Source organism: Panonychus citri, unplaced genomic scaffold, assembly GCF_014898815.1.
Source record: "Panonychus citri isolate SS breed McGregor unplaced genomic scaffold, ASM1489881v1 Contig00108, whole genome shotgun sequence".
In the NCBI taxonomy this organism is placed as follows: domain Eukaryota; kingdom Metazoa; phylum Arthropoda; class Arachnida; order Trombidiformes; family Tetranychidae; genus Panonychus; species Panonychus citri.
Window position 1 is genome coordinate 126,571 of NW_026515513.1, and position 18,975 is coordinate 145,545.

The 18,975-nt window shown below is 30.1% G+C and overlaps 3 protein-coding genes across 5 annotated transcripts; 2 read left to right on the plus strand and 1 right to left on the minus strand.

Moving 5' to 3' along the window:
- Positions 1 to 8: 8 nt before the first annotated feature.
- LOC128389569 (ras-related protein Ral-A-like) lies at positions 9 to 11,034 on the plus strand. The gene is made up of 3 exons (XM_053349179.1): positions 9 to 2,042; positions 2,154 to 2,349; positions 10,162 to 11,034. The coding sequence occupies exons 1-3, from the start codon at positions 1,960 to 1,962 to the stop codon at positions 10,666 to 10,668; spliced, it is 786 nt and encodes a 261-aa protein (XP_053205154.1). The 5' UTR covers positions 9 to 1,959; the 3' UTR covers positions 10,669 to 11,034.
- Positions 11,035 to 11,376: 342 nt separating this feature from the next.
- On the plus strand, positions 11,377 to 13,306 carry LOC128389565 (isocitrate dehydrogenase [NAD] subunit gamma, mitochondrial-like). The gene is made up of 4 exons (XM_053349171.1): positions 11,377 to 11,547; positions 11,662 to 11,822; positions 11,904 to 12,447; positions 12,549 to 13,306. The coding sequence occupies exons 1-4, from the start codon at positions 11,470 to 11,472 to the stop codon at positions 12,939 to 12,941; spliced, it is 1,176 nt and encodes a 391-aa protein (XP_053205146.1). The 5' UTR covers positions 11,377 to 11,469; the 3' UTR covers positions 12,942 to 13,306.
- Positions 13,307 to 13,457: 151 nt separating this feature from the next.
- Positions 13,458 to 18,927, minus strand: LOC128389553 (1-phosphatidylinositol 4,5-bisphosphate phosphodiesterase gamma-1-like). Of its 3 annotated transcripts, none has more exons than XM_053349160.1 (13): positions 18,577 to 18,927; positions 18,122 to 18,342; positions 16,778 to 18,048; positions 16,498 to 16,704; positions 16,341 to 16,423; positions 16,135 to 16,266; positions 15,233 to 16,024; positions 14,927 to 15,178; positions 14,647 to 14,868; positions 14,482 to 14,578; positions 14,061 to 14,413; positions 13,875 to 13,989; positions 13,458 to 13,812 (listed from the first exon to the last, which is right to left on the minus strand). In XM_053349160.1, exons 3-13 carry the CDS (start codon positions 17,946 to 17,948, stop codon positions 13,553 to 13,555), a joined length of 3,684 nt encoding a protein of 1,227 aa, XP_053205135.1. In that variant the 5' UTR covers positions 17,949 to 18,048; positions 18,122 to 18,342; positions 18,577 to 18,927; the 3' UTR covers positions 13,458 to 13,552. The 3 variants fall into 3 exon arrangements, with proteins under 3 accessions (XP_053205135.1, XP_053205133.1, XP_053205134.1); XM_053349158.1 differs by having other exon boundaries at positions 18,122 to 18,367; XM_053349159.1 differs by lacking the exon at positions 18,122 to 18,342.
- Positions 18,928 to 18,975: the final 48 nt, after the last annotated feature.

Below are 18,975 nucleotides of genomic sequence, written 5' to 3' on the forward strand. Positions count from 1 at the left end.
ATGAAAATCAGTTAACCAGCAACAATTAAGGATAATTACATCATCTTCACTGGGAGAAATCAACACTCTGATTGGAGTTAAATTAAATCTCAAGAGATGTAACAATCTACAAAATCAATTTATCCTCTAATCCAATGATTTCTGTTAATTAAACTAACCCTTTTATGATCATTATCAAGACAATTATCATCGCTATCAAATTAAGGTTTAATTAACCACAAAAAGTGAAAACTTTGTCCGTTTATATACAAAAAGAGGAAGCAAATTAAGTAACTAAATAAGCTATTGGAATGATGGATTGAACAATTGTAAAGATGTAAAATCAAGTTAAACAATTAGAGAAGTAACTCTTTCGTAAATCAAGATATATATTCTGGTCTAACAATCAACCACGGAAGTGATTAAGTGGCCTGTTGATTGTGTTGGTCACTCACGATGATTTCGCCTTGATGGTTAAATGTATATACAAGTTGACCATTAACTCAAACCATTAGTTTACCAAGCCTAATTTACTAACCAATAGACAACAATCAAAAATCATATTCACGGTGAATTACAGTTAATTGTAAAAAGTTTTCTGTGTTTTAAATCATTTGGCAACAAGGAAACAACAATCAAGTAACAACAATCAGTAACCATAATTAACTAATCACCATTTACATCAACATTGAACTTTTATCAACAATCATTTCCATAAGCATTTGTGTGTATTCATCTTCAACCTTTTCAAAGTTTGCCAACAATTAACTGATCAACTGTACAGTTAATCACAACAATCAAGATCTTAATCTCTGTTCATCGATTAGGAGCCATTTTCTTTTACCATAGAGTATCAGTCAGGAACAAATTAATCAAAAGATGCCAATCAAATGCGACCTAATTGTTTGATATGACAAACAAACAACATCCACCGGATTAATCTTAATTGTAGCCATTAAATTATCATCATTGTCAACATTTATTACCTGTTAATTGTTAAAAGAAAAGCAAACTGTAGACAATCATCAGAATAGTGTAAACCATCATGATCATTATAATCTTCATGATGATGATGATGATGATCAACAGCAACAATTAACAAACACGAGCTGATAATTCAATGAATCATTATGAATGCTTGGTGATTGTGTATCACCAGGTTGACATTTTTGTTTGTTAACTTTTTTCATACAATAATTAATGTTTACAAACTGTATTTAGATGATTTAATGAGCCTACAGGGTGGTAACAACTCCAATACAAGTGACACCTTACAAACCATATCCATCCAAGTAGCTATTTTTATATTATCATCCTGTTATTTTCATCCCCTCAATGAATTCCCTCATCATCATCTTTCATCCTCATCTTCAATCTCACTCTTGTAAATGTTTTTCTTCAAGATAAACTGGTTCTCAGTCTTGATTAACTTTCTGAAAGGTTCATTACTTATCATTCATATTACATGATAACCTGGCAACTATTATACACACTTAATTATTATCTTTTCAACTCTCAAGCTTCATTGATGAACAACAATTGGATTAGAAAACGTTTTTTTCATTCATCAGTGTTTTTGGTGATCTACTGTTAATTGTTATCGTTGATTATCAACTGACTTTTGAAGGTTTTTACACCAAACGGACAACAAAAGTCAAAGCGATTCAGGAATCATCATCATCATCATTTCATCATCAATTGACCAATACTTTGATTTGTTGTCCATTAATTGTGATTGTTACATGATAATGGTAATAACAATAATCTGCTAATTACTTTCCATCATTCCAGTTAGTTATTGATGTGTATTCATGTTGTCTTTGAATATTGTGTCTAATCATCATCTCATATTATTGATTATTATTACAATCAAAGTGTTTAATTGTGCTTAAAGTGGTTTACAAACGTGAAAATTAATCAACAATCTCACAATATAATCTTTAATTATTAACCATTTGAGATTGAAGGGATTGTACAACAATGGATGATATAAGAAAATTAAATGAAAATATGAGAAAAAGTATCAACAATTTATATCAAAATGTTCACGAATATTGGACCAGGTAAGTGCAGAGAATAGACTATTGTCTAAATTACCTTAATCGTGATTAGAGTAAGTTGGTCAATTAGATGATTAATTTCGTATTGTTTGATAATTTCTTCCCTCTACCAAGTCGAATCGCTCCTCACTTCAAGAAACGTACCAATGAAGTAAATCCGACCCGTGGACCTGAAGCAAAGACAAATACATTGACCCGTCCAAACGTTGATCGGACACCGGTCACTCCACCACCTCTATTACGGATAATTATGGTTGGATCTGGAGGTGTAGGTAAATCAGCATTGACATTACAATTTCTCTACGATGAGGTAAGTTAATTAACCAAAGTAACCATTTGAAACAATCAAATTTCACCAACAACAACAACAACAACAATAGAAGCCCTTTAATCCTCTTAATTGTAATCATTATATATTCTTAATAATTGAATGCTTTTGAAAGAAAGAAAAGAGATTTAAAAATCAACTTATAACCTGAAGAAAAAGTAACGGAAACAATGATCATAATTAGCTGCTGACCACTAGAAGATTGAGGTCATAAGCTTGAAAGAAAAAAAAATCACCTTTCCGACTCTCAGAAGAAAAGAGAAAATTTAATGAAAAACTGACCAGTACACTTTTTGTTTACCTGACCTTGTTCATCCCTTGACCCTACCCATTAGAGAATCTAAACTTCTGTTGTAATGAATAGTAATATGAGTGTCCAGCGGAAAAAAAGAAAGAGCCAGGTCATTGAAACGGCCAATTCAAGTTTCCAAACTTTTTCCGTGTTTCCCGCTGATTTTTTTTTCTTCAATATTTTCACCTGATTGAACCTCACCTTGGCACCTTACCTGGTGTTTATTAGTGTGTGGGGACAACAATCAATTTTTCAAATGTTTTCCGGTTCCAAGATTGAACTGAATTCACCCTGAAAGCATAACCACCATGACACCTTGGTGTATATTATCAGTATAATATACAACATACATGAGAGTAACTATCACGATTTTAATTGTAGTTGATTAGCTAATAATTTGTTCATCTCCTTGAAACATAATAGGCTGATTAATATGATTATTATTATTAATTTATTAATAACAATCAACAGTTATAATGGTTTTTGTTTTTCGTATGATAGTCAATTGTTGTTGATTAACAAATTGATTCTTATTGTTTAATGTAATTGTTTTTTTTTATTATCATCTGTTTGTGTTGGTGAAAGTTAATTCAGTTTCATTGTCACTGTTAACCATTTAAGGATTGAACAATTTTCATTAAGTAACAATAAATTAAATTAATAACAACCTGGAACAATCAATTTTAATCAACCTCCAAGGTTATTATCCATTTAAAGAAATCAATTAATTACCTTAAATAACTAATTGATATTGGCAAAATGAAACTGACCAACACACCCACCAGTTTGTATTAATAGTATTCACTTTCTTGACCAATCATTAGAATACCAGAATCTTAACTAATTAGTTAATTAACAGAAAAATACTTAATGTAATTAAATTGTTGCTATTGTTTTTATGGGAAAACTTTCCTACCGTAACTAAATACACTTTGTTTGATTGGCCATGAGGTTGATTAAACTGATTGATTAGTTGATTGTCATCGCTACGGTGATCATATTTCATTCAAATGTCATAATTTTATACTCTCAACTAGATTGATAACAATTTAAATCATGGTTAGAATCTGAATAACATCAACTAAATATCATGAAATGATAAAAGGTTATCATTAACTAACCATTAAATGTTTACCTTTGATTATCATTTCCATATTTCATCAAATTGCATCTTAATTGTTCATCTGATTCCGATTCTGATTTAGTCACGCAATCGTCTAAATAGATTACAAGTTAACTCTATGATGGAACTTAATTCACTTCAATTCAACTGATTATCTTATTTCTTGTTCAATCAACTTATATTCACAATTACATACAAGTTAATCACGATGATAATAGTTAACCAATTACTAAATTAACGTTTACACGCAGTTCCCGCTTCTAATTGTTATCATTTATATTCAGTTAAATTGTGTGAATCATTCAATCCATAAATTGATCAATAAACTTACTTGCAACCATTGATTACTTTTCATTATTAATCATTAACATTTCATCAGCTTTGAAAACGTTGATTAGTTAATGACCACCACTCATAACAATTTGATCAATTGATGATAATTTAGATTCGGATTCAAGATCAATTTTTTTTTCATTCTAATAACAAATAATAATATCACTTTAATTTTTTACCAACTGTCATCAATTCAGGCCAAAGTTAATTGTTGATCCATCATCATGATAATTGTGATTCTGTAACGATAATAATATTAATTAATGATGATTGGTATCTATATAATTTACTAACAATCAAATTAAAGCCATGGTATGAATGTATTGATTTAAATTGCTCGGGGTAGTTGGAAATTAATTTAATCTAAAAGTTTGATTAATTTCAGAGTTTCATATTACCTTGGCTTTGATTGTTTTGATTACAATTAACTCAGCGTGATGAAAAAATTAAAAGCTATCTCGTGGCTGTGATCATCAAATTTCATTAATTTTGACAATTTTTCTGTCTATTAATTGTCATCAGGATACCAACAATTACCTCACAATTAACAACAACAATAATAATAATAATAAATTGCGTGTTGAACAATTTTACTAACCATCCAATGATTACAATCATCATCATTATAATAATTAAGTAATTCCCATGAGTCTTTAGTTGCTATTCAATTTGTTTTTCGTGACTTCTAATCACAATCAGTCTAAATTGTAATCACAATCATCTCAATTAAGATGACAACTAATTCGTCAACAAGAAGATCAAATTTTCCCCTTACACAATTAAATATTAATAATACAATTTAAATAATCATCTAACTACTGTACATTAATCAACTAACTGTTACCACGATTGAAAACTTTTTCAACTTTTTCCAGCATTTGAATATCATCAACAATTTAATAATAACTTTTGATTATCAAGTGATACTTTTTTTTTCATGTAAAACTGAAATTACAAGTTATCATCTCTAAATCTGATCAACTGAATTAATGGTTTACCATGATGATGATGATGATGATGATCATGGTAAACAACCTTGATTTGATTCATTTTGTTGTCAAAAAATTTGAAAAATGATCAACAAATTCCAGGTCACATTGATTAAATCAACCGATAAGTTATGACAAGGGAATGAACAAAAAATAAGCAACATAATGATGATGATTAAGAGAAGATGAGATTAAGATTAATCAAATCTCAGGTTAATCAAAGTTTCCCATCATTATATCACTTTAATCTGACAATTGAAGATCAACTTGATTGTATAATTTTCATCTTGTTATCTTATCGATTCAATGTTGTCACAACAATTGGATAAGTTTGTTATCGTTGATAAAAGTGACCTGAAACTATTGAACCGATTTCATGGAATCGAAAGTTTCATCCAAATAATTAATTCGTAACTTAATTTGATTACATTCATTTCTAATTTTCTCAATCATTATAATCAAATTTAACCAACTGCCAATTGTAATTTAGATTTATTGATTTCAATGATAATAATGATAACCAAATTTTTTTAATAATACAATCAGTTAATTATGTTTAGGTTTTCCCGTTTGTATTATTATTAAATGTAAATTGTTTCAAATTGTTATCATGAAACCTTGGAAATTGTTAATTACGTTAATTGTTATCAGAGACTAAGAGCTGGAGTGATTGTTACTCGTTTCTTAATTGTTGTTTAATTTACATTCGCAATCAAGGTTTCATCGAGAACTAAATTTATACTTAATTTGATTAGATTAAATTAGTATCACCAATCAGAATCACGTTACACTTACAATCAACAATTAAATCAACAACAATTAGGCTAAACCAATGATTAACAATGTTTATCAAAAGTGACCCTAATTTTTTTTGATAATATAATCAACATTATCATCATTATTAAATTGTTGTTACCTAGTTACTAATGATTAACCGGAAAAGGTAATGTCATTATCTTGATTTAAATATTATCATTGGTAAATTGTAATTTCCGTCTTTGATTATGTTCAATTGATTAATTTGGGTTAAAGTTTTGTTTTTCTTCAATCAAGATTATTGTCTAAATTGTGTTTACCCTGATTGTTACAATTTGATGAGGATCATGATGATTAATCATGAAATGAATAAAAGGAATTTAAATGTTAATCATTTCCGCTATTTTTTTACCAATTAGTGGAGAAATTTATATTTATATGTAAATACTAATTGTTGATTAACTTGATCGTCATTAATAGTAACTTAAATTGTGACCTGAAGTTGTTTAAATTAACCTTGAATCGGAAACCGGTTGAAAGTTGAAATGAAATTGAAACAAGAAATGAAACTTGATTAACTTATATTATCATGATGGTGGTGATTAACTTTAATCAACAACTAATCAGCTGAATCATAATCTCAATTGTATTATTGATTTTGAAATGGTCAATCAATCAGTATTATTGACTTTCAATCAGTTACATTTATATTATAAACCATTGTAATAATTTTGAATCAATTTTGAAAATTGGAAAGATTTTCATTTCTAATGATTAAAAATATAACATAACAATTAAAAACTCATGACACTCAGTTAATTGTTACAGTAACAATTTAATTGTTGTTTGCCTTGAAGGGATCATCAGTTGAGTATATCAATTGTTTCAATCGATACTTAATTGTTACTGTAACTCAAAGTAATCATTTTATTGTTGAAAATTATCAAGTTAATTGTTGTGATGTTGTGATAATCCAAAAAAAAGATGCTATCAAATGTTGGATTAAATTAATTGGTTTCAGTTCATCTTTCATTTGTATAAACAATTAACTTAATCACTTGAATAGTAATGATGATTACTGTGTAACAATTTAAAAGGGTAACACGCAATGAACATGTTAATTGTTAGTTAATTGTAAGTAAATTGTTACACTTTTACCATCATCTTCAAAGTGTTTAGGTTAACTAACTCTCACAATTGTCATTATTTTGACTTTTTGTCGTTCGTTAAGATTTAACTTGATTGTTGAACAATTAAAAAAATTTCTTCTAAATTTATTTATATAAATTTCAAGGTTAATTAAGTATTAATTTTACCATGATGATGATGATTGTATATGAGAAAATAAAATCTATGAGAAACAATTGAATTTAATTACATATTGTTAACAATTAATTTCTCGGAAACTTAATCATTTGAATAACATTGATGTTGACTAATTGTCTTGAAACAATCAACTTTATTTTCTGTCTTTCTCATACAGCAATTAACAGTTGTAACATAATCAAATTGATTGTGATTCTTGTTTGATTTGAAAAGATTCAATTGTGATGAAAATCAAACGATTCTGATCCTTGATTGTTGATTAATTTGTGTTTGGCAAATTCACCAGGAAGTTAATTGTGTTGTTAATTAACTCTTTTTGTGACAACGTTTCTTGACCTAATCATTATCCATTGAGTTAATCATTTGAAACTTTTACCCAACAATTAAGTGAAGGTTGATTATCAGATAAAGAAATCAAAATCTAATCAAAGGTTGAGTGTTTAAGTTAATAAATTGTTGATTGTAATGAAAAGATTTCACCTTAATTTTGATTAGGTGTGTTAGGTGTGATTTAGTTAATGATCAGAGCAATTTATTGATCACAATTTAAGGGTGGAGTGATAAACCACTTATTCAATCTGAATTTACAATTAATAAAAAAAACTCTCAACAATTAATATCAATCATTTCCTTTTCTATGATTAGTTAAACTCATTATCTATTGAAATTAAATTCACGATTAATCAAACTGTTGATTGTACTATGATAACGGTGGAAACGAAAACAACAATTAACAACAATTTAATTCTTTATAATAAAAGAATGTTAATAGATAACAATCAAATTTAATTGTTTCTATAATCTATTGAAAATTTAGAACAAAAAAAAATTCGATTAAAACTTTTTTTTTCAATTTCGATAGTTAATCAAATCTTTTTTATTAATCTTTCAACTGATTAACTGATCAAGGAAACAATTTACATTTCCTATTGGCGATTGAGAATCATCAATATGATTAACTTGCTAATCACAAGAAAGGTAATGATTAACTAATTGTTGCCCTCTAATACATAGATTACATTGACATTTTCACAGTTGTAAATTAAATTAAATTAAATTGTGAAAAATTAACCATTAAATGATTTGACATTTTCCCTCCTGATTCCTGTTATATTATTTGAGTCCTAAATATGACAAACAATATAATTAATTGATTAATTACACAATTATCTTTACACCCATTATGTTACAATAGTTTGATAGTGTTACCATTTGATAATCAACAGTTGATTGTGAACAATATAATCAAGATAGTGATCAAAATAGTGGTTTTAATTGTCCAAATTAACTGGCAACCATCAGAAAGTTTAATCAATGGATCAGTGTAATGAACAATTAAACGATAAGTGTCCAAGTGCCAATGATTATCATGATGATGGTGATGAAATTAAGGATGAGGAAGATGATGATGATAATGAAGATGAAGTTAATCATGAGCCTGAAACAATTAAATCAAGAAGATCATCAAAATGGAAGCCAGTTTGGCCTGGATTTAATTGTGTTGATTGTTTCGGATGTTGTTACTTTTTTTACATCCTATTTGGTTGTGATAAAAACGATGATCAAGTTTCATCATTAGCCGATGAAACAATTAAATCAACATCATCATTGTTTAATTACGATGTTATTAATCAACGACCTCGTCGTCCAACCCAAATGAATATACCTTTAGAATCGCAAGTGATCAAGAAAGATTCAATTGTCTCAACGGTAACAATTAACGATAACAATGATCAACTGTAAATCAATTTTCATCAATCATTCATCATTAACAAATTGTGTTCATCCCAATCAGTTTAATTGTTTTCTGCCCTTTCATTAAATTGTGCTTCTCATTTGTCTCAAAAACTTTGTACGTTAACAATTAATGGATTAACCAGTTAATTATAATCAACTTATTCAATGGTCATTCATTTAACTGTATTCACAATATTGAATAACAATTAACTTTGATTACTTTTCCGTTTGTCTTTCTGTATTTGTTGATTTAGTTATTTTCAATCAAATTAACATTTACGTTGGTTAAACAACAATCAACTAAATGTGATTTAGTTAACTGTTTATTCATTTCATGGGAGACTAATCATAATTAACTCTAATTAGCCTAGATCATCATAATGAATAAAAAAAATTAACTTTTTCATTTAAATTTGTTAACTGAATTAACTTGAAATTGAAAGTCACTTAAACCAGAAAATTTAATCAACATGTTAATCACTACACTTAAATTGTTGTATCTTTAAATAGATTAGCATTAGATTAACAATTTAGGAGTAAAAAAAAAGGTTAATGATAATCATGACAATTAAAATTAACTGTTTAATTTGTATTATGATTATCTTATTACACAATTAAAAACATTGGAAATAAATTGTTGGCGATAAAAGGGAAATTTAATTTCAATCATGATTTGTGCTTAAATTAAATCAGGTCAGTTAAATGTTGAGAAGATAATTCAATTATCATGATCAGTATTGATTAACGATGACTTGACTAATCAAATTTAGATAATCAATGTATTCATTTTATAATGATGATTTGTTTGGTTGAATAATGTAAATTAATCAGCAACAATCTGATTAACAGATAATCACTTGATTATCAAGTTATTTAAGTTTAAATGATCAACTATTTATAAATTATAGTCCAGTGATTAAGGGAGTGTTTTAATTATCATAATCATATCATCATCACTGAGAAGATTAACTTTTTCACAATTTAAATTATACATTAACAATTTGATTATTAAGCTAAATATGATATTAAGATGATGATTACAAAGGAAAAGCAATTTGATTGTGAAAATTATGTTCCATCAACAATCAGTTGAAACAATTGAAGTTCTAATCCTCAATCAATCAATCAATCAATCAATTCCAGTGAGAGGAATTAACTATGAGTTTAAATTGTTGGAGAAATTTTCGAAATCATCTCATTTGATTAACTAATTGTTTCTTTTTTCTCTATTTTTTCAGTTTGTTGAAGATTATGAGCCGACCAAAGCTGATACTTATCGAAAACAGGCTCATGTAGATGACGAAACTGTTATGGTCGATATACTGGACACCGCTGGTCAAGAAGATTATGCAGCGATACGAGACAATTACTTCCGCTCGGGTGAAGGTTTTCTTTGTGTTTTCTCAATAACGGAAAGTGAATCTTTCGCTGCCACACACGAATTTCGTGAACAAATACTTCGAGTTAAAGGTGATGAATCATCGATACCTTTTCTTCTGGTCGGAAATAAGGCCGATCTTGATGAGAAGCGAAATGTGTCCAAAGAAGAGGCTCAAGCGTTAGCCGATTCCTGGAATGTGCCATATCTTGAAACAAGTGCTAAGACTCGCGCCAACGTCGATACGATATTTTATTACCTAATGAAAGAGATTTACAAAAAGAAACGAACTCAATCAACCACAAATCCAACAATTAACAATAAGAATGATAAAAAGAAAAGGAAAACCGTTTGTAACATTTTTTAGAGCAAAAATTTGTGGTCATTTTTTGCTCCATCCTTCCGACAATTAAGACTATGAAATTAACATTAATCAAGAGAGAAAGTTTAATTGGGATGCTAATTGTTTCTTTTTGTATTATTTTCTATTAGTAATTCAACAAATTAGCATTCCCTCGTTAATTGCTTTTCTCTGTCATTTCATTTATCCATTCATATCCTAGCAAAAAGTTTCATTGAAAATCAATTGTTTCAAAATCTCTCATGTAAATAAATCATTAAAATTACTTTTCAAATAATTGAATTCAATTTCTAATTGTTGATCTAATTAATTTCCTTCCAACTCCCAAAGACAACTATTCATTTCTCATCAATAAAACGATCATTATACTCATTTTTCCATTTCGATAATTATAATTACAATTAAAAAAAAAATAAGAAAAAATTGATTAATCAATTTCGAGATTTTTAAACAATTAAACAATCAACTCTTAACTAATTTCCAATGGATTCAGATACTCTAGAGAGTATGAAAATCTTTACCTCTTTCTACTTGGTTAGTGATTTAATTTCGAATGTGAGGAAAGTGATTAAGTTGATCAGTTAATCTTTAATTAGTTAATTTGATTACTTTTGGCTGATCCGAATTCTCAGTTTTCCCTCCTTGGGATTTTTACTTTTTCCAGGATCAGATATCCAAGTATCTTGGATTGGATTGTTTTCCTAAGTGACTTTGGAATTGGAAAAAATTTTTGTTTTTGTTTTGTTATTTTCGTTGTTAGTATTAGATTGTTGTTATTTAAAAGTTAATTAGTAGACAAAATTAAAAATGTCATTGTTAAAACATTGTTTTTCCGGAGGTTTAGTGAATAGTTTTAAAAGCCTACCATCAAATGGTATTCTAAAGGTAAGTTAAGAGAACCTTCAATTTGTCCTCTTTCCTTTTTTATTTTATTTTCATTTTGATTTTCATTTCGTTTCTGTGATTAATTAATTTCTCTATATTTATAATTATTATTAGTTACCTGGTGCTATTGTAGGAACACAGTGCCAACAAAAATGTTTCCAATCTACAAATAGTAATAACTATAAAGCCAAGTATGGGGGTAGATTTATGGTTACTATGCTTCCTGGTGATGGAATTGGCCCTGAGATGATGTCTTATGTCAAAACGATATTCAAGTGAGATTTTAGCTTGTAATTCAATTAATCTGATTGTTTAAGGTTAATTTTTTTGTGTTTCTTTGTTCCTATTTATTAAAGGGCTGGTGGAATTCCAGTTGACTTTGAAGAGCTCAATCTAGATTCTACTCATGAAGATATTGAGCATATCAATGAAGCTGTTATCGCAATCAAACGAAATGGTGTCGCTCTAAAAGGGAACATTGAAACCCGTGAACATAGTCGAAATTTTAGATCTCGTAATGTTGAACTTCGATTAAGATTGAACCTGTTTGCCAATGTTATTCACTGTCGAAGTCAACCCGGAATCAATACGCGCCACAAGAATATTGATATTGTTCTGATTCGTCAAAACACTGAAGGTGAATACAGTTGTTTAGAACATGAGAATGTTAAAGGTGTGGTTGAAAGTCTAAAAATTATCACCACCAATAAATCAGAACAAATTGCCCGTTATGCTTTCGATTATGCTCGAAAAAATAATCGTAAAAAAGTAACTGCAGTTCACAAGGCGAACATCATGAAACTTTCCGATGGTCTATTTCTGAACACTTGTTCCGAAATTGCTAAAGAATATCCCGATATCATGTTCGACAACATTATTATCGACAATTGTTCCATGCAGGTAAACATCTATTAGATTATAAAAGAAACAAAAAAAGAAAATTCTATTCTCGATTCATTAGGAAAAATCTTAATCTATTTGTGTTTCTCTTCAATTTTCAGTTGGTTTCGAATCCTCATAAATTTGATGTTCTTCTTCTGCCAAACCTTTACGGTAACATCCTCACCAATATCGCTTGTGGACTTGTCGGTGGTCCAGGAATAACTTCAGGTCGTAATTACGGCGTTGAACATGCAGTCTTTGAAACTGGAACCCGAAACACTGGTAAATCGGTGGCTGGTAAAAATGTCGCTAACCCTTTGGCCATGATAAACGCTTCTGCTGATCTACTTGAATTCTTGGGATTAGATTATCATGCAACTGTGATACGCAATTCTATTCACAAAGTTCTGAACATTGAGAAAATTCATACACCCGATCTTGGTGGAACCTACAACACAACCGATGTTGTTGAATACATTATAAAGGATGTACAAGCTCAGACATCTATTTAATTATCTAGGAAATTTAAATTTGAAACTATTACATGACAAAGATGAAAACTAAAAGAATCGAAACCCACAAACAATTAAGTGATTCATCTAATTGAATCTGGAAATTTTATCTATTTATCTCTTAGCTGCCTCTTTATCTCTCCAAGTTGATTCTCTCTCCCTCTCTCATTCTAAATTATATCTCTAATTAATTACTAATCATGTCCTAATCAAGCTCTCTAGCCAATCAAAATCAAATTGATCTCTTTAATTCAATTCCTTTTGGGTTTGCTTAACTATTAAATAGCTTCCATTAGAGGTGAAAAAAAATCTTGTACAATCATCTGTAAATAAATGAGCTAATAAATTGTTTCAAAGTATTAAAATCAATTAATTTAGTTTAATTGTTTATGTGAATAAAAGTTTTCAAATATCTTTCAACAAGTTTATCGTCACTTTTGTGGGGAAAATAATTAATCAATTTGTTGGAAGGTTAAATGGACAATCTAATATTTGGAAAGTACAGTTATTTTAACCATCCAAGGAATCATTTGAGTTGATTGTTTATAAATAATCTAAATCAGATTGGAAATGCTTATTGGTGATTGATTGTTGAATTAAATGAATCCTGGTTAATGAGCCAATTCGTTTGCATTTTTTTCCAAATGAATTAACAAAGATGATAAATCAAGCTCTTCACTGTATTCATTTTTGAGGGGAACACTTCGGAATCCACTTCGTAAACAATTGAACGGATAAGTGGCCTGACCGACGAAATTAGGATCACCAAAACTGTCCTCGTCATAAGCAACGAATCGTATTAAGGCCAAATCTGGACACGAAACATCAAAGACGAAACTTTCCTCCCAACAAGGATTGAGACCATTATCAGCTTAAAGAAAGTAATTAACTTTTAGTTAGATCGTTGATTAGTTAATTGATTGATTTACTTACGACATGTTAGAGTTTTAACTTTATGACAATCATGATCAGCACCGATAACTTCAACCTCAATGAACGGACTGATGTTTCCTCGATTATTTTTCATTAAATGTCGAGCACCGATAATCTAATTGAATGAGATAAAATTGATTATATTCAAAGTTTTATCGAGTTATTAATTATATTATTACAACTCACTCGAATAGTCAATGTGACAGGATTTATTTTCGGTGCCTTGTAAATATCGAAACCTTCCTCGAACATAAATTCTGGCCTTAACAAGTAACCAGAACCTCCATTTTCCAGAAATTTACCTTGATTCAGTTGCATGGGACGATCGGGTGTTTGATAATTAAGAGCAGCCATTTGAACACCCGCATTCCAAATACGAACTGGATCGTAATTAGATGAGTCAATTCGTCTCATGCCAGGATAGACTCGACTAAATTGTGTTCGATTGAGTCCATTAAAGAACACATAGTTCTGTGGACTAAGCCACTTTTCGACCTTTGTCTCTGGATAAGAAGACATTTCGGTAAAATTGCCAATTTCTGGAATTGAAAAATAATAGAAAAATAAGTTAATACCAACAATTAAATTGTCACAATTAGAAACTTACTTTCAGGCACAAAGGGAACTGATCGACAATAAATGATTAAATTGGACAATTCTTGGGCGATTCTTTCCTTTCTTTCAATCTCTTTACTTTGGCAAATCTTAAATAATAAAAATATAAATAACAATTAAAGGTGAACAATCAAAGGTGAAGAAAAAGACTCAATACCTTTTGATGAGTCAATTGAGCAGTTTCACGAATACATTGAATCCAGTCAATCATTTCCTCCCTTGATGAGGCCGAAATTTCAATCGGTTCAACTTGCGAAGGTGAAACAAATTTGAATACCCATTCTTTCCCATTAACGGGCGACGATGATGCAGTTACCGAACATTCAACAATATCGATACTGCCCTTTTGTAAACTTCCAATAGGCATCGATTCCTCACACTGAGTTAAAATCGAGACAATTAGTAAGAAAAGCAATCAAATATCGCATAGAACTCACATTATCATTGGGTTCGATTTCTTCAACAAAATTAGCTGGAAACCAGTGATTCTCATGGCCACCATAATCACCTTTCCACCAACAGGGATCCGCTTTTACAACGTTCGTAATGATCGCGTGTTTACAAAATGAAAGTTCATCTTCTTTCTGAGCGTGGTAATCAAATAGAGCTTTAACTGTTAAACCCGACGAACAATTTTTCGGGTCTAAATAACATCCTTCAGATCCATACATGAGTCCACTTTCTGTATTCTGTAAAGTTAACATTAGTTGATTGAAACGATTACAATTTACTTTGAGATTTACCTTGAAACCGTTTTTAAAATCATCGCTAATTGGATATTTAAGTTTGACGTTCTTGTATAAGGGATACTTTTGATACCATTTAATCAACTCTTCCAGTGTTTCAAATTTCGCACTTCCCATGATAAACAAGCGTCCCTCTTGTCGTATGCGACAGTGTTTGATTTTATCTTCCGCTCGAAAGGAAATGGCAAAACATGAGTCCTCTTTCTCACTTGGCCGAACCAAAAATAATCCATCAACTTGAATTTGTTTCAAAAGCTCTTCCGCTTTGGGTCGGGTTATCGATGAATGGTACCAATCTTTACTTTCGTGACCTTTTAACTGAGGTACCGGTTCGGTTAGGAAAAGTGTTTCTGTTTTACAGCTTAAGGGTTGCGATTGATAGTGAGTAATTAAACTATACAATGAATCAAATTCAATATCATCGGTTAACCGATACTTTTTAAATGTATTCTCTTGGCGAGTTTTAATGTGACAATGGTTAACTCTTCCTTTCCAACAGAAAGATAATGAATAATCACCATTGTAAGTGTCACTGTCTCGAACAAGGAAAGTACCATCACCGAAATGTGAATACTTCTCAAGTAAATCACCAGCTTGTTGTCGACCTCCCTGTAATCGTCCATGGTACCATCTCTCACCAAAATGAAGCTCATCATTTGATTTTGGTCCAGAAGAATCAATTTTATTTGATAATCGATCCTCACCTTCATCTTCATCGTCAGCATTTTGCTCACATTGAGCATAATACATTTTCGTATTGGTTAACATGAATAGGTAAGGTTTCCATTCCTGTGGTAACAATTAACAAGATAAAAATAATTACGATACTTAGCATATTAATCATCTAATTGTGATTGAAAATATTAATATAACCAATTCTAAAGTCCCTACACACCTACCCGATTCGATGAATCATCCATGAGATATAAGATTCCACTTTTAATTGATGTATTAACGTCGATATCTTGATTATTATTATCGGAACTTTTCAGTGATAGATTAGGCTCTCCATTGTCTGATAGTTTTTTGTGCTGATAATAGGAGTTGATAATTAAATTAGATAATTAGAAAATCAATCGAACTTGAAAAAATAAAACAATCAAACCTTGATGATAAATTTCCGTTTCAATTGATTAGGCGATGGCATTTTGGTTTCATCTTTGTTGATTGGTTGAGTAAGTAGATGATCTGAAAATGGAAATTATTTAATTGTCAGCTAATTGTTGCGATTTGATAATGAGTGTATAGATATTTAATTATACCTCCGAGTATTTCAATGAAAACTTGAGCCATTTTCCTTTGCTGTGAGAGTGAACAATGATTTTCTATGGATAAGACAACCGGATAATCAGATTTAACGAAAGCATGATCTCTGATTGTTTGAACGGCATCGGTGAACTTAATTCGAGTGGTGATTGTGTGTCCATGATAAATTAACGGTAGTCCATCTGGTCCATCCCAGCAATCGACTATGAGGAGAAAATTTGATTGAAAAAGAACAAGTAAATATTTGAATCTATTAGTTAATTGTTGAAAACTCACGTTCGATACTACGACAGCCCATTCGTAGACAACGAGCATAAGCATCGATTGACGATTCGCTTCTGATCTGATCGCCGGTCAGGTAAGTATTATGAGATGAAGCGATCCAATAATGAGTCAATGGGCGATTCATGTCATGGTGAATTTGATCATATTTTTTATCCCAAAGTTGATTATGTTTGGAGAAAACATAATTCATAAATTCATCGATAGAAAAGTAAATTTCTTCTGATTGTTGGTTTGTTGATTGTTTATTTTTGGATGAATGGCGATGATGATGATGGGGAAAAGATTGTGACTGGGATGATGAAGGTGTTGAGGATTGATTATCATGGTTTCTTGGAGCATTTGAAAGAAATTCCCTCATAATTAGTGAACCTATTTTCTCATCGATACGATCATCAGTCTCTGGTAGCCATTGGTCATTTACAAATTGTACAAACTCTTTGATACCAATTGTCCGAGAATCAAGTGAGTATTTGGAAAAATATCTGTCAAAGATGCGCCGTTGGTCAATCATGGCTCGATATAGTTTACAGAATGAGCCAAATGATATTTCACTTGACGATTGTAGATCAACTTGGGTGAAGTATCTTTTTAATTCATCGGTTGAAACCTTACAGCTGATTTTTGATAGAAAAGGTTTGAGATCTTTGTTGAGTGTTAGAGCTGCTTGACGGCCGACCAGTGAGGTGAATTCACGATTTAACCAGGTATTTATGTGGATCAAATATGAACTATTCTGAGTTTCTTCGGTTAAATAGCGAATCCCTCGAGCCCATTGTTCACATTCACTTATGGACATGGCAACACAGGAAAGATTTTTCAACCTAAATCGTTGACCATAAAGGATAACCAAACACTGACCCTTTTGCCAATTACGAGCATCAGCTTGCCAACGTTCAAATATCTTTGGCACTGGTCCAATTCTGACCTCTTTAACGTGTCTCAGGTCAATATAATTTTCAATATTTCGTTCAGTAACGGACTTGAACCAAACAAGTTCTCGAGTATTTCGACGTAAACAGAAAAACCTTTTCTCAGGTTTACCTTTGGGATAGAATTTAGTTAACATTGATCCTTGTTCCAATCGACTAATTATGTGATCCATTTCTCTGGAAGCCGAACAATTAATCGAACCGTGGTGAGAACGAATACTAATAGGTGACATCTTGGAATATTTATATTGATAAATTATAATAAGTTCATAAAGATTATCAAGAGTCTTATCCAATCGTCAGGAAAATTTCACCATGGAACCAAATAGTAGCCTAAAGATGAGGAAGAAAATAAAATCATTATTACAATTGAGACAATTTGATTTCCAGGTAATATTTTTAATACCTCATTAACTATCCATCAGCTAATTAGTAACTTAAATTATTCAATAAACACACGAATACAAGATTAACATGATAAGCTGCTCATCCAGTGAATCGTTAAGCTAAATTTCAACCATTTTCAGAAATATGATCATTAAGCTGATGAACAATCAAAAAATTGAACTTCCTCTTTCAACCTAATCAAAGGTATTACTGTCAAAAGTATTAATTAGAACCAGTTTCCTGTGGATGTTTGAATGAAAAATATCTGGTGAAAGAAACCCAATAATTACACCAAGACAAAGAAAATGATTTAATAATAATCAACAAAAGGTATGAAAAAAAAGTCCAAATTAATAAATCAAATTGAATTAAAATCTATTATAAAACTTAGCCGGTTGAATAAGAAAATTTTCTCAAAACAAAAAAAAGAAAATCAGTTGACATTAAGATATAAAGAAATAGAAACAAACTTACCAAGGAGGAGATAAAATCTCGTTTTCTTGGAATCATAAAGTAGACATAATTGTTATTGCTATTGATTTAATTAAAATAGAAAATTAAATCAAAGTAGATTAGATTAAATTGTCAAGAAGAAACAACAATTTAACAGCAACAACAAACATGTAACGATTAACGTTGAAGAGAATGAAACAAAATTCTCAGATTACGTGAATGGATAAAAACAAATCCAACTTGACTAAAGAAACACATTTGATTAACAGTTTAGAGATTTCAATTCTAAAAAAGAATTAGACTAACAATTAGTTAAAAGTGATTAAAAATCGTCGAAAACAATTAAACGAAATATAAAGATAAACATTGACAACACTAAGAAAATATGAAAAAATTGACAAACAAATTGATAAAAACAAA

Bases quoted from the DNA above. Each gene is read 5' to 3' on its own strand.
- LOC128389569 (XM_053349179.1), top strand. From the start codon at position 1,960: ATGGATGATATAAGAAAATTAAATGAAAATATGAGAAAAAGTATCAAC. The intron at 2,043-2,153 runs GTAAGTGCAGAG...CCCTCTACCAAG, and splicing joins GTTCACGAATATTGGACCAG to TCGAATCGCTCCTCACTTCA. The intron at 2,350-10,161 runs GTAAGTTAATTA...CTATTTTTTCAG, and splicing joins TACAATTTCTCTACGATGAG to TTTGTTGAAGATTATGAGCC.
- LOC128389565 (XM_053349171.1), top strand. From the start codon at position 11,470: ATGTCATTGTTAAAACATTGTTTTTCCGGAGGTTTAGTGAATAGTTTT. The intron at 11,548-11,661 runs GTAAGTTAAGAG...AATTATTATTAG, and splicing joins CATCAAATGGTATTCTAAAG to TTACCTGGTGCTATTGTAGG. The intron at 11,823-11,903 runs GTGAGATTTTAG...TATTTATTAAAG, and splicing joins TATGTCAAAACGATATTCAA to GGCTGGTGGAATTCCAGTTG.
- LOC128389553 (XM_053349159.1), bottom strand. From the start codon at position 17,948: ATGTCACCTATTAGTATTCGTTCTCACCACGGTTCGATTAATTGTTCG. The intron at 16,267-16,340 runs GTTTGATTGTTT...TCCTATTATCAG, and splicing joins AACGGAAATTTATCATCAAG to CACAAAAAACTATCAGACAA. The intron at 14,869-14,926 runs GTGAGTTCTATG...ATTTTAACTCAG, and splicing joins AAATCGAACCCAATGATAAT to TGTGAGGAATCGATGCCTAT.